The sequence below is a fragment of the Acipenser ruthenus genome, chromosome 17 (assembly GCF_902713425.1).
Source record: "Acipenser ruthenus chromosome 17, fAciRut3.2 maternal haplotype, whole genome shotgun sequence".
Taxonomy (NCBI): domain Eukaryota; kingdom Metazoa; phylum Chordata; class Actinopteri; order Acipenseriformes; family Acipenseridae; genus Acipenser; species Acipenser ruthenus.
The window spans coordinates 31,530,311-31,544,586 of NC_081205.1; the positions used below are offsets into that span (position 1 = coordinate 31,530,311).

Below are 14,276 nucleotides of genomic sequence, written 5' to 3' on the forward strand. Positions count from 1 at the left end.
GTTTCTTAGCAGACGCCCTTATCCAGGGCGACTTACAATTATTACAAGATATCACATTATTTTTACATACAGTTACCCATTTATACAGTTGGGTTTTTACTGGAGCAATCTAGGTAAAGTACCTTGCTCAAGGGTACAGCAGCAGTGTCCCCTACCAGGGATTGAACCCACGACCCGCCGGTCAAGAGTCCAGAGCCCTAACCACTACTCCACACTGCTGCTGCCTCCACTACTACATCACAACTGTCCTGTAAAGGTGTTTCTAATACAACCCCAGAATACACTCCAGCCTTCCCCTTCAAGAGCAATGAGGACTCGATTCCTAATCTTGTACACTTAAAACGGCAGCAGGACCTATAACACTGCATCAGTCTTGGTTTGTTTCCCCATCCTTCTGCTTCTCTTGTCCTGCTTCAATCAAAGCTCTAACAGTTAAATGCCACCTTAAATAATTGGTATCTGAGGATCACTGGTTTATTGTGTGAGACCCATGGAAACAGTTCTATAAAGAGCTGGCAAGCAGGGTGAGAAAGGCTCTAGTCTCCTGTAAACCTGCTTTTTATTGGTGTGCCATTCATTTGAACTGATTTTAAAATGTTCTGTGAAAATAAGATAGTCAGCATATTTTAATGAGCAGGACGACCCATAAATGCTATGACTAAGCAGCTGGAGGCTTTTGGGAGATTTGGATATACACTTGCCAGTTTTGGTTTGCCTGTTCCACCGGAATGCATTTAATGGGCTGAGGTAATTAAGCAATTTACTGAGTGACGGGACAGACCGCGTTGCACCTTCGTCTAATGGGACTGTTTGATTGTCTGTTTCCCGTAAAGGAGATCCCTTGAGAAGGCTGAGTGATGCCAATCCATAGGCTTTGCTTTTATTTAAATGTCCTCATTTTATTACTGCTGCACATTACTTTGAGCAGAAGTAGCCAGTTAACTGGCTACGTAAATTTTTAAAATCTTGAAATAAAAAAAATATTAGATTTCCCCCCCAGTTCAATTGATTTAGGTGGTAAGTGGATTAAGTTCGACTTACACAATAAAAAGCCCAGCATGCTTTGTATTACAGGAGATGAGAATGTTAACAATGCGTTTTGAAAGTTAAACTTACATTTGCTGGAAATGTAGCAAAACTGTTTTACCTTCCACCATCGATAAAATGCAAAATGTTTTCTAAAGGGATTTACCAGCACACAGGCTTTGGATAACCCTGTTGGACATGTGTAATTAAAATCGCATGCAACTATTCATTTCTCTCAGGAGTATTAAAAAGAAGTAAGCCTTTCTAATACGTATAATGCTTAGTAACATTCCCAGTCCTGATAGCCTGGGTTGAATTGGAATCCTAGGTTTCAAATCGTCTCGTTGCTGTCTAAGCTGGGTATCGAGGTAGATAAGCTGCTGAGCTCTGGAGAGCTAGGGTAAGAGTGGCAATCAGGACTGTGCAGTGATGTTGTGTACACCTGCATAAAGTACCAGCCCAGCCATGCCAAAATGATGAAAGGAGGCTGTGTGGTCTGGTGGATAAAGAAAAGGCATTGTAACCCGGAAGTCCTTTTAAAATTGCTTTAAGGGCTTTAAAAGTGACTTTCCTTTTACTAAGGAACTTGAAAGGTTTTGTTATATAGGCTATTAATTTATGTATATAATTTGATGTATACAAAACCGTGAGCCAGAGTACAGTATAAAGTAGCTTTTAAATAAACAGAGGTCAACCAGAAAGAAATGTAATGGAGAAGGCTTGTAGTGAAGTGGATTGCAGTGCTTACAGTATGTTGTTATAGCTGCTGTTAAACCAGGGCTTTTATTTTGAACAGTTTCATTCAGCAGCAGTGCATAGGGTAGTATATATTTATATTGACGGTTGCATTTGTAATCCAACTACAAAAATGCAGTGCCTGCAAGTCTGTATTCCAGTGTGTTCAAAATAGAATACGATTAAAGAGCCCGCCTACAATGCACAATGACTGGATCCTTTCTGTTTTAACATGCCAACAGAGGTTTGAAAGAAGCCATATAACACAAATCCATAACCCACTGTTTGTCATTGCCATGACAGATAGCATCTCATCTGTGTCGCTTCTGCAAGGAATGTGCTTCAGGGCTCCTTGTTTTATCAAATAAAAACAAGGAATATGTTTGGTTATAAATGCTGTCCCAGCTTAAAATAAATAAATAGCTCCAAGTACAAGACTGGTCTACTGTGTCACGGCGGAATGGGGACACAGCATATTTATTGCCTTCAAGGCAGAATACTTTATACAAAAATGAATACGTAATGAAGCAGGAATTTAAGATGGTAGGGTTCTGTGCCAGTTTAATGCATCTTTAATGGGTTATAATTAGAAGCCATTCCAACCCTAAAATGTTTTTTTTTCTTTTTTTTTTGCGCTCATTTCACTTTAATTTCTGTATAGAGATAGGTCAAGATCTGTTTCCCCACTCCTGCACCGAAGAGGCATGTTAAATAAACACCTACGTTAAATAGTTTCAACTAAGACTATTACTTGAACAGCTGGTTCAGTCGGAGTGTTTTAGAAGAAAAACTAAAACAGATGGTTTGAGACATAAGGAGTATATTTTGTTGTATTATTTTGGCTTATTGACACTGGAAAAAAATCTACTAAAGGAAATGCAAGTAATTCAAGATGAACGACGTACAGGGGTAATGGTGGCCAATGAACTAAGGCAGTGGACTACAGTCAGCACTCGCATATCCTACCTTGACTTGACTTCAGTGACGGTTAAACGCGTGTGATGCATATCTGATCATTTCATTTTGGCCTGTTCCAACCCTTGTATCAAATAAATGTCTGAAAGGACTGTGTTTTAAAATACGTAGGCTTCCATTTAGATGTTCTGTATTGTTTTTGTTGGACCAGTACTATATTTAACAGTAGTATTTTAATTCAGAACAATATGATTTTGAAAATATCACTTGCCAAAACTAGAGATGACACGTACATACAGTACATACTTTTAAATCCGGTACGTATTGCAGCGGTATGTAAAATTTCCCATTAACGACCTAACAGCAAAATGAAATCTAAATGTTATCCATGCACAGAACTGTGTAAAACGTAACAGGCAATGCAATTTAGCAAAAACAAAAGATTTTAAAAGGTTTCCAGAATTAACAGTATCCAAAGTTGCAGAATATAGTGCTCGATAAGGCCCTAATGTCACAGTTCACTTGCAAATAAAAATGCACAAAAGCAACAAAAGATTGTAGATAAAAAAAATAAATCACAGTATCTAAAACTGTTTAATGATTGTTGTAAAAACCTTTTGTAAGTCTATTTTCTAGGTATTTTTAGGGGGTCCTTAAAAGGGGGGAGCAACTTATACACCGGTGTGACCGATGGGCTTTTTCCTGAAATTGTCTCAAAAAGGGGTCGATTTGTACACCGTTTTTTACGGTAACTGTTACATTACCCTAGCTTGTCTCGTTCCCTTTGTTTTGGCTGCATTTTCGTCCGGTGAAACTGGAGGAAGCGCTGTGTAACTGCACAATATAAGATTTTTTTTTTAAACGCGGGCTGTGACGGATAAATTGTAACATTGAAGAGCTGGCCTTTGTATCAGGAAACTGACAAAGGAGTTGGAAATCGCGTGTGACGGGTAAGTGCATTCATTTGTTATATATATATATATATATATATATATATATATATATATATATATTATAATATAATATATATATTGTAGCACAGTGGGGATGGGGTTGAACTCATCCCCACAGTGAAATGTGTGGTTTTGTTTAAACGTAATTGATTGATTGTATTGCTGTATTGTTTAATGGAGTTTGTTAATTGTTGTATTGCTTAAGTATCCCCTGCACCTGGTGCTTATTATTAAATTGGAGCCAGGTGCAGGGTATAAAAAAAAAAAGTGTCAGTCTGCTCGGCGACGGAGGCAGGAAGTGGTACTCTGCGTCCTGGCAGTCGTGAGAAAACCAAAGAAAAGGTGCTGTAGTAAACCTGTGTGGTTTTTGTTTACTGTTTTAGTGGGGAAACAGCCTAGCCGTCCCACTTGTAGTCAGGGTGTTCTTGTGTGTTAGTTAGTGCTCGTACAGAGCTAGGTGTTTATTTTGTATTTCGTTTTGATTTCGTTCTGCATTAAAAAAAAATTAGCGCATAAGCGCTTTCAAACCCTCCATCTCTGTGTCTGGTCAGTATTTTAAAGGGGCAAAACGAACCCGAGCCGCAATATACATAAATAGGGATTGGTTTTATTCTTACTACAAGGGCGGTAAAACGCGACTGACGTGTATCTGGGTAACGGATATCCGAGTGCATACTGTAGTAAGGCTAGCCCCGGGGGGAATGGATGAGGACAATTAGAAAGAATGGGCTGATTCACAGCAGAGGGCAGGAATGCGGGTTGTTCAAGTGATTTTTAAATGGTAAAAACACAAAGGGGCATGGAGAGTGGCAAGAGCTGTTTTTCATCCTTGCATCATTGTGACCTCTTAATTGGGTCAGTGGAGTACAATCCTGAGTTACTTTTGTGTGACATGTTTTGTTTGTTTGTTTGTTTGTTTGACAGCACCCTTCATAACCCGAAGTCAGTGTCACCACTGTCCCACACACACAGTCAGGGTCACCACTGTCCCACACACACAGTCAGGGTCACCACTGTCCCACACACACAGTCAGTGTCACCACTGTCCCACACACACAGTCAGGGTCACCACTGTCCCACACACACAGTCAGGGTCACCACTGTCCCACACACACAGTCAGGGTCACCACTGTCCCACACACACAGTCAGGGTCACCACTGTCCCACACACACAGTCAGGGTCACCACTGTCCCACACACACACAGTCAGGGTCACCACTGTCCCACACACACACAGTCAGGGTCACCACTGTCCCACACACACACAGTCAGGGTCACCACTGTCCCACACACACACAGTCAGGGTCACCACTGTCCCACACACACACAGTCAGTGTCACCACTGTCCCACACACACAGTCAGTGTCACCACTGTCCCACACACACAGTTCAGATTTATAGTAAATAAAGGAACGCACCGCAGCATACAAACCATGCTAATTCTATTTGCAGCCTCCTTTGTCCAAGCTCAGTTCTAAACTTGTAGACTGGAGAGTCGTCATTGCTGGATTCTGACGTCTTTGAAAACATAGCTAATATTTTACCTGTCAGTCAACACCTATTCCCTTCTGTTTGATTTAATGTGTTTTGGAGCTTTGCGCTTTTTTTTGTTCTCTAATCAGAATGTGTCCAAGTTTAAGAAATGTTGGGCATTTTTTCTTTGCAGTATGACATGGTCTGATGAATTAGATTTCTTGAAAAATGTGTAAGGTATTTTAACCAGGAGTATCAGTTTAGCTTGCAAGAGGTTTAAAAAAAGGAATGCATTTTATCTGTAATCTCATACAAGGTCTCCATTTCAACAGCAGTATGCATTTTGTAGATTACAGATGGAATTTGTCATTCGTTTTCTATTGTAGTGTTTACCCAATGTAATTTTAACACTGAATGCTGGGGAACTCAGTAAGGTCTTTTGAAATCATCTTAGACGCACAAGCTCGACTTTGAAAAGTTTTTTCAAGAAAAAAAAAAAAATAATAGTAACAATTGTTATATTTTAAGCACATATAAATATATTTCATTTTAGTAAAATTTACTATGCAGCAAACATGTGTTATTGTACAGCACATGTTCCTAAAATCAAGCAGCAGTTGTTTTCCAGTGTTTACTCCTTTTGCTAACGCTGAATGGTACAGTCTTGCATAAAATGTGTAGACTGGTAACTGGACATGGAAGCAAAATATTTAGGAAATCCTATGTCTTCATAGTCTCCCAAATCCTGATTCATTTCCACTTCCTCATGGATTCCAAAGAATGTGAAAAGTTATATTGGGCGTGTTGTAAGTTACCGGGAAAAAATGTGTCTGAAGTTTTGCTAGGGGGTGGGGGGTTGTCAAGTGTTGTTTAGCAGTGTCCTAGTATTCTCCTGGTGTGGACACTGTATATTCACTACTGTCAAATGCTATCTACTGAAGCTAAACTTTGTCAAGTGTGAGGGTCTGAGCTTGTGCTCAAGAATACACATGTATTGCATTCTAACCACAAAACTACACGAACCACACTATGATCATTGTAGCTATTGGAAGCTTTGTTTAGGCCACCAGGTTGGAAGGTTATTTGTGATAATGTGAAACCAATTGTTTGTGCTGATTTAGTAAGAGGTTTTGTTTTCCTGCAGGACCCCTGAGCAGTGTCCCAGCGTGGTGTCCTTGCTGTCGGAGAGCTATAACCCCCATGTGCGCTGTGGGGCAGCCATGGCCCTTGGCATCTGCTGTGCAGGAACAGGAAACAAGGTGAGCTCTTGCCTTCTTTCTCTTGAACATGTGCAGTTAATTAACGTGGATGTACAGTGTCCTGGAAAAAGTGTTGAACACATGATCAGTTTGGTTGGGTTTTTACAAAATATTATTATTATTTATTTATTTATTTATTTATTTATTTATTTATTTATTTATTTATTTCTTAGCAGACGCCCTTATCCAGGGTGACTTACAATTGTTACAAGATATCACATTATTTTTACATACAATTACATAATTTTTTACACATTATTTTTACATACAATTACCCATTTATACACTTGGGTTTTTACTGGCACAGTCTAGGTAAAGTACCTTGCTCAAGGGTACAGCAGCAGTGTCCCCCACCTGGGATTGAACCCACGACCCTCTGGTCAAGAGTCCAGAGCCCTAACCACTACTCCACACTGCTGCCCCCTCACATCATAGTGGAATGGGTTTCAACTGAGTTGCTTTTTTGGCGTAACATCGATATCCCGTGACAATGCACAGCAACCAAAACTAAAAAAAAAAATAAAATCACTACAGTGTGAGGTGTCGAAAGGGGCAACAGAGATCACTGAACTAATTAACAAGTGCACTGTAGGGAGGCGGAGCACTGAAAGCATGCCAAGTAATCTATTAACAATAACATACCTGAAAATGTTTTCCTATGTTGGAAATGAAGCAAGGTTGTGCTAGCATAGCACTTGGATAGGAGTGTGTTTAAAAGCAGAGTGATGAGATTTATTAGAAGCAGTTTTATGAGAAATGGAATAAGGGTGCATTGTACAGTGGTGGTGCTGCACCTTCCAAGACCGTATGCCAAACAAGCAGAAATTTAAACCCCGGGTCTCCCAGCTCCAGGCCCTCTGCTTTAAGCTTTCTGCACATGGGGGTCCCATTACGAGAAGGTGTACTGCTTTTTAATCTCTATGTAATATCCATGTTGCCAAACAATTTGAGCAGCTATAAGAAGCTGTGTTCCAGGACATGTGCATTAGCCAGATATGTTTTAACCTACACTACCGTTCAAAAGTTTGGGGTCACTTAGAAATTTCCTTGTTTTCCATGAAAACATACATGAAATGAGTTTGAATAGGAAATATAGCAAAATGAATAGGAAATATAGTCATTGACAAGGTTAGAAATAATGATTTTTAATTGAAATAATAATTGTGTCCTTCAAACTTTGCTTTCGTCAAAGAATCCTCCATTTGCAGCAATTACAGCCTTGCAGACCTTTGGCATTCTAGTTGTCAATTTGTTGAGGTAATCTGAAAAGATTTCACCCCATGCTTCCTGAAGCACCTCCCACAAGTTGGATTGGCTTGATGGGCACTTCTTACGTACCATACGGACAAGCTGCTCCCACAACAGCTCAATAGGGTTGAGATCCGGTGACTGTGCTGGCCACTCCATTATAGACAGAATACCAGCTGACTGCTTCTTCCCTAAATAGTTCTTGCATAGTTTGGAGCTGTGCTTTGGGTCATTGTCCTGTTGTAAGAGGAAATTGGCTCCAATCAAGCGCCGTCCACAGGGTATGGCATGGCGTTGCAAAATGGAGTGATAGCCTTCCTTCTTCAAGATCCCTTTTACCCTGTACAAATCTCCCACTTTACCACCACCAAAGCACCCCCAGACCATCACATTGCCTCCACCATGCTTAACAGATGGCGTCAAGCACTCCTCCAGCATCTTTTCATTTGGTCTGCGTCTCACGAATTTTCTTCTTTGTGATCCGAACACCTCAAACTTAGATTCGTCTGTCCATAACACTTTTTTCCAATCTTCCTCTATCCAGTGTCTGTGTTCTTTTGTCCATCTTAATCTTTTCTTTTTATTGGCCAGTCTGAGATATGGCTTTTTCTTTGCAACTCTGCCTAGAAGGCCAGCATCCCGGAGTCGCCTCTTCACTGTTGACGTTGAGACTGGTGTTTTGCGGGTACTATTTAATGAAGCTGCCAGTTGAGGACCTGTGAGGCGTCTGTTTCTCAAACTAGACACTCTAATGTATTTGTCCTCTTGCTCAGTTGTGCACCGGGGCCTCCCACTCCTCTTTCTATTCTGGTTTCAGCCAGTTTGCGCTGTTCTGTGAAGGGAGTAGTACACAGCGTTGTACGAGATCTCCAGTTTCTTGGCAATTTCTCGCATGGAATAGCCTTCATTTCTCAGAACAAGAATAGACTGACGAGTTTCAGAAGAATGTGCTTTGTTTCTGGCCATTTTGAGCCTGTAATCGAACCAACAATTGCTGATGCTCCAGATACTCAACTAGTGTAAAGAAGGCCAGTTTTATTGCTTCTTTAATCAGCACAACAGTTTTCAGCTGTGCTAACATAATTGCAAAAGGGTTTTCTAATGATCAATTAGCCTTTTAAAATTATAAACTTGGATTAGCAAACACAACGTGTCATTGCAACACAGGACTGATGGTTGCTGATAATGGGCCTCTGTACGCCTATGTAGATATTCCATTACAAATCAGCCGTTTCCAGCTACAATAGTCATTTACAACATTAACAATGTCTACACTGTATTTCTGATCAATTTGATGTTATTTTAATGGACAAAAAATTTGCTTTTCTTTCAAAAACAAGGAAATTTCTAAGTGACCCCAAACTTCTGAACGGTAGTGTACATGTATATTTTTATAAGTTTGAATTTTCTAAAGTATGCTTTATTTATTTATTTTTTTCCTTCTGTTATGTTTTACTTTCCTTTTTTAAACCCTGTGCCTGTGTCACAGTCTTGGCTAATGTTCTCTGTCCTGTGAGAAGTACCCTAAACTCTCACGAAAGGTGAAACAGTGTCCTTTATTCTCATGGGGTGTAGATTTAGCCTGGGTAAGAACTAAGTGACCCAGTTTTAAATCTAATGGAGATGTGCCTCTAAATGACTGAGCTAATACAATTGGAGTCTCCTGACTCCATTCATGCCTGTTGTGATGTTCTTTGCAGGTGGGATGGGGGGAGGTATGGAAGAACCCATGCCGTCTTCTGTTTATTTTCCCTGCTGTGTTAGTTTGTTTTCAGTCAGTGCGCTGCTATTCCTTTTCAGCACTCGTCTGATGGTGTCAATTACAGTCGTTAACTCAGCCCATAGTGCAAAGGAAAGCTGCACATTTTCAGTTTATGTTCGAGAAGTTTGTTTTTTTTTTCTTCTTTTTTTCTTTCTTCACCAGGGAACAGCTCGGAGACGTGTGGTTGAAATGCATGCCCTTTATTGTACTATGCCGTAGATGTTAAGGTTTCTAATGAATCAATTCTCTCCGTTCGAAATGTTTTGTGTTTAAGTACATTTAGAGTGTTTAATGGTAGGCAGTTGTTTGACCAGATAGGGAAATCAAGGTGCATCGTACGCTGAAGTTATTTAACATCTGGTTCGGGAGGGGAAAAGAGCTAAAAGTCAACTGCAATTGTAATGGAGTGGAAACACTTTCTGAATCAAATCCTCATTTTCTCAGGGGTTTGCTCTACTTGCTAAATCAAATCCTTATTTTCTCAGGGTTTTGCTCTACTTGCTGAATAAAATCCTTATTTTCTCAGGGGTTTGATCTACTTGCTAAATCAAATCCTTATTTTCTCAGGGTTTTGCTCTACTTGCTGAATAAAATCCTCATTTTCTCAGGGGTTTGCTCTACTTGCTAAATCAAATCCTTATTTTCTCAGGGTTTTGCTCTACTTGCTGAATAAAATCCTCATTTTCTCAGGGGTTTGCTCTACTTGCTAAATCAAATCCTCATTTTCTCAGGGGTTTGCTCTACTTGCTAAATCAAATCCTTATTTTCTCAGGGTTTTGCTCTACTTGCTGAATAAAATCCTTATTTTCTCAGGGGTTTGATCTACTTGCTAAATCAAATCCTTATTTTCTCAGGGTTTTGCTCTACTTGCTGAATAAAATCCTCATTTTCTCAGGGGTTTGCTCTACTTGCTAAATCAAATCCTTATTTTCTCAGGGTTTTGCTCTACTTGCTGAATAAAATCCTCATTTTCTCAGGGGTTTGCTCTACTTGCTAAATCAAATCCTCATTTTCTCAGGGGTTTGCTCTACTTGCTTACTTATTGACCAACTTCTTAACATAACTACAAGCAATAACAATACTATGTTGAAAAGCATGTTTATACGTTTTAGGGCGAAGATTATTAATATTCACAATTGCTTAGATCATTTACAATTATTATAATTTTTGCTTTGCTTTCAGACATCGATATTAGTGATTAAGCAATGTATTGAAAAGCTGAATGCCTTAATAGGAATTCTCCGGTCTCCGCACACATTCTTTACTTATCAGAAGCAGCATTATAAAACACTGAGGCGTGACAATGTGTTTATAGGATAGTTGCCTCCTAAAAGGGGCATTTCCTCCATGGATTTTCCAGGAATTTTCATTTCATTTCTAGATAAAGGCCTCCATGTACTTCCTCAATCTGTTACCAAATACAGTATGCTCCCTAAATCACCCGCCCAGATGTCAGTCTTTGTGAAGGGCTTTAGACTTAGGTTAACTAAATGTCTGTGTTTGTCTACACTTTTTTCTAAGTATCGCATGTATCCTCATCTTATTTTGTTTGAAAAGCATAATATTTTGATTAGACTCCAAGGTCCCTTGAATAATGGGATTCACAGTGACAAAAGGTTGGTCACCTGGTTGCTCCTGGCTACCTGAAAAGTGCTTTTGAAAGTCATGAATGTATAAAGGGGTCCAACCTAACCTAAATCTTTCATTTTCAGGAAGCTGATGCAGCCCTTTGAATCCCTCCTCACCTGGTCTTGTATTTATATTATATTAGTTTCTTTTTTGTTTTAGGAAGCAATCAACCTCCTGGAGCCCATGACCAATGACCCTGTCAACTATGTCCGCCAGGGAGCTCTCATTGCATCCTCCCTCATCATGATCCAGCAAACAGAGGTCACCTGCCCGAAGGTAAGAGAGAGCGGCTCAGAGAGCACCTGTCCACAGGTGTAATGTGGCTCTGCAGCCAACAAACGGGTACCCACCTGACATGATACATGGTTGAAAGTGCTAGTGGCTCAGTGGGGGATTTTTGGTACTTGACCTTTTCAGCTAAATGTGCCCGTTTGATATTGCTTAGTTTAGATGTTTTATTTGTTCATCAAAATTTTTGGATGATATTATTCTACAGTAATAGAGGTTCTGTACGCTAACCTAAATCCAGCAACAGCTGGCCACTTCTGGACACAAGACCCCTCCATTTAACTAAAATATTAAAGGAGAGGGGTGTGCCCCAGTGCATACATCAAAGGCATTATAATGACCTTTACTTTTCTTTGAATTAAAAGAGCTGTTAAAGTTCTCATGTTTTAGTAAAATAGTGTGAAGGTGGTCTAATAAAAGTTTTGCATTGTAAAAGCACAGGCTTTCCTTGTCCATAAAAGCTGTTTACAAGCCTGTTAACAACAATACACTTCAGAACCTGCCTGTGTTTATAGAGTGATTGAAAGGTAGAGAGCCATCTATTATTGTTTAGTACCTCGCACCTAATTGGAAGGCTTTACCCACTCCACGTTTAGAGTCCACTCCATGTCTGCAGGGTGTCCTGTGTTTCAGTTCTGTTTACATAATGGCTGTGTTTGTATAAAGTAATCATCAGCTGGAAAGTGTGTTGCTCTGATCTGTTTAAACTATCGGCTCTTCAGTGCCCTGGGTCAACCATGCACTGCAGGGATGGCAACAAGAGTCCTATTGCACAGCAGTTTCATCCATTCCAGGTTTTAATATTTGCTTGATAAGCCCCAGTGTATTGGTAACAAGCTCAGGTATGTTGTATTAAACTCCTAGTAAAGCCAGGACTGGATCAAACTGCTATGCAATGGGGAGTCTTACTTCCATCCCTGCACTGACAGTGTGAAGAGTCCATGTAGAGGAAGCCTGGGCTTGCCATTCATTGATGGCACGCTTGAGGTTTGAATTCCAGTGTATGAGGATACTTTGTATGTACTGGCATCACCAGGCTAGGTCAAGCTTGGACAAAAATGTTTGTATAGATTAATAGTTGGTCTCACACTGGAACAGGGCGTGCACATGTAATCTTGATAAGTTTATACCTGTAACGTCATATGAGCAATGAAACTTTTTTTTGTTCACTTTGCTAATGTGTTTCAAAGTGCCATCAGTACAGACCCTCATTTTAAACTAAGTGAGGTCAGATCCCTTTAAATGAAGCCAGAGATTTGCAAGTGAAGGCCATCAGTGTAAATCCCCATGTCAGGTACCAGCTTACAGTGCAAGGTGTTAACAGAGTGGAGTTGTGTATGTTTCTCACTCATTCTCCCCCCCCTCCCCATGATCTGTGTTTCCATAGGTGAACCAGTTCCGACAGCTCTACTCCAAGGTCATCAATGACAAACATGATGATGTCATGGCTAAATTTGGGGCCATCCTTGCACAGGGCATCTTGGACGCTGGTGAGTTGTGACATGATGACTCCTGCAGTGGATTACATTTAGATTTTCAAGAGCTGCTGTGTGATTTGTATGTTGCTCTGTCGAAGGGAGCCACCTGTACATGCATTCACTTAGACAGATACCTTCCAGTGTCCAGATAGGCTTCTGAAGATTTCTACAAAATAAGAAGCGTGCATGAACTAGGTTGCAGCAGCCATGACTTCTGTGGTTCAGCTCAGCAGGGGCAATGGAGTTGCCTCAACCCTTTTAATGTAGAATCTCCTGAAGCATTGCCTGGTGTAATGAACAGATAAAGTAGAAGATGAAGGTCCACAAGGGTGCATAGTTTTCTTAGCGATCAATACTTTTTAGAGGCTCTCTGAACGAATCTAAGAGAACTTAAACACTACATCAGCTGTAGCGTTTAATTATGCCCAGTGCTCAGCTTTTACACACATATGCTGTTAAAACTCAACATTTAAAGTTTTATAATGCCCAGTACACAGGAAGTTTAGTTATACTACCTAGGTCTCATGATGCAGTGCCCCGCACCTAAAATTGTGGGTTCTATCTTCCATTCCTCACGGCTTTGCAAGTCTTTGTACAGCAGGGGAGTAATGACCTGTCACTAGGTGTAAGATTGGGTATTACTGTTTACTTTTTCCAGTTCGTGCCTCCTGCCCTTCGAGTGTTTCTCTGCCTTTTTATATATTTATATTTCTCTCTCTTTTTCTCTCTCTCTCTCTCTCTCTCTCTCTCTCTCTCTCTCTCTCTCTCTCTCTCTCTCTCTCTCTCTCTCTCTCTCTCTCTCTTCTCTATCTCTGCGCTCTGCTCTCTGCTCTCTACTCTCACACCCCAGTCATTTTCTCTCACATGCAGGGGATGTCGTGTCTTTTCTCCCCACATTTAATAGTAATTGTATTTATATCACACAGTACTTTGTGATACTTTTAATTGTAATCTGAGCCTCCCATCAAATGTTGGAGTCAGCCGGTTCTGTTGCTGGTGATTTACTGTAGAACAATAAAATCCATTCTAGAAACTAATGGGGTTTATATTCCATAAACCACCTAAGAGGTAATCCCTGTAAACCTGCCTCCTGTCTGTTCATCAGTATTCTTCCATTGTTCAGACTCCTGTGCACCCGGCTGATAGATGTTGGATTTTTATTAATATGATAATTATTCTCTGTAATAATTATTCCATTGTGATATGTGTGTTATTCAAATTGATATGCAACGCATTGTACAACAAAAAATAAGGTAAACAGGAATTCAACATTCATCAAATTTATATTCTGCCATGACATATCAGATTGCAGTTCTAACATTATGAGAATTAATATTACATAACAATATATCGGTATGCAGAAAAATCGACCATCATTCGGTGCAAGGTGCATGTCCTTTTTACCTTTTTTTAAATATTAATCAGTCTAATTAATCAGTGTGTGTGTGTGTGTGTGTGTGTGTGTGTTTTGGTTGTAAGGAAACGCAATGAATTAACATACTTTGTTTTC

The 14,276-nt window shown here is 40.0% G+C and overlaps 1 protein-coding gene across 2 annotated transcripts in view; it reads left to right on the forward strand.

Annotated features, from left to right (window-relative positions):
• The window catches only part of LOC117423054 (26S proteasome non-ATPase regulatory subunit 1), a 55,266-nt gene that overhangs the window by 33,104 nt on the left and 7,886 nt on the right, over positions 1 to 14,276 (forward strand). For both annotated transcript variants that reach the window (XM_058990395.1, XM_034038434.3), the window contains exons 17-19: positions 6,247 to 6,361; positions 11,160 to 11,276; positions 12,676 to 12,778. In XM_058990395.1, coding sequence (XP_058846378.1) covers positions 6,247 to 6,361; positions 11,160 to 11,276; positions 12,676 to 12,778 — 335 coding nt within the window. The remainder of the gene's footprint in view (positions 1 to 6,246; positions 6,362 to 11,159; positions 11,277 to 12,675; positions 12,779 to 14,276) is intronic.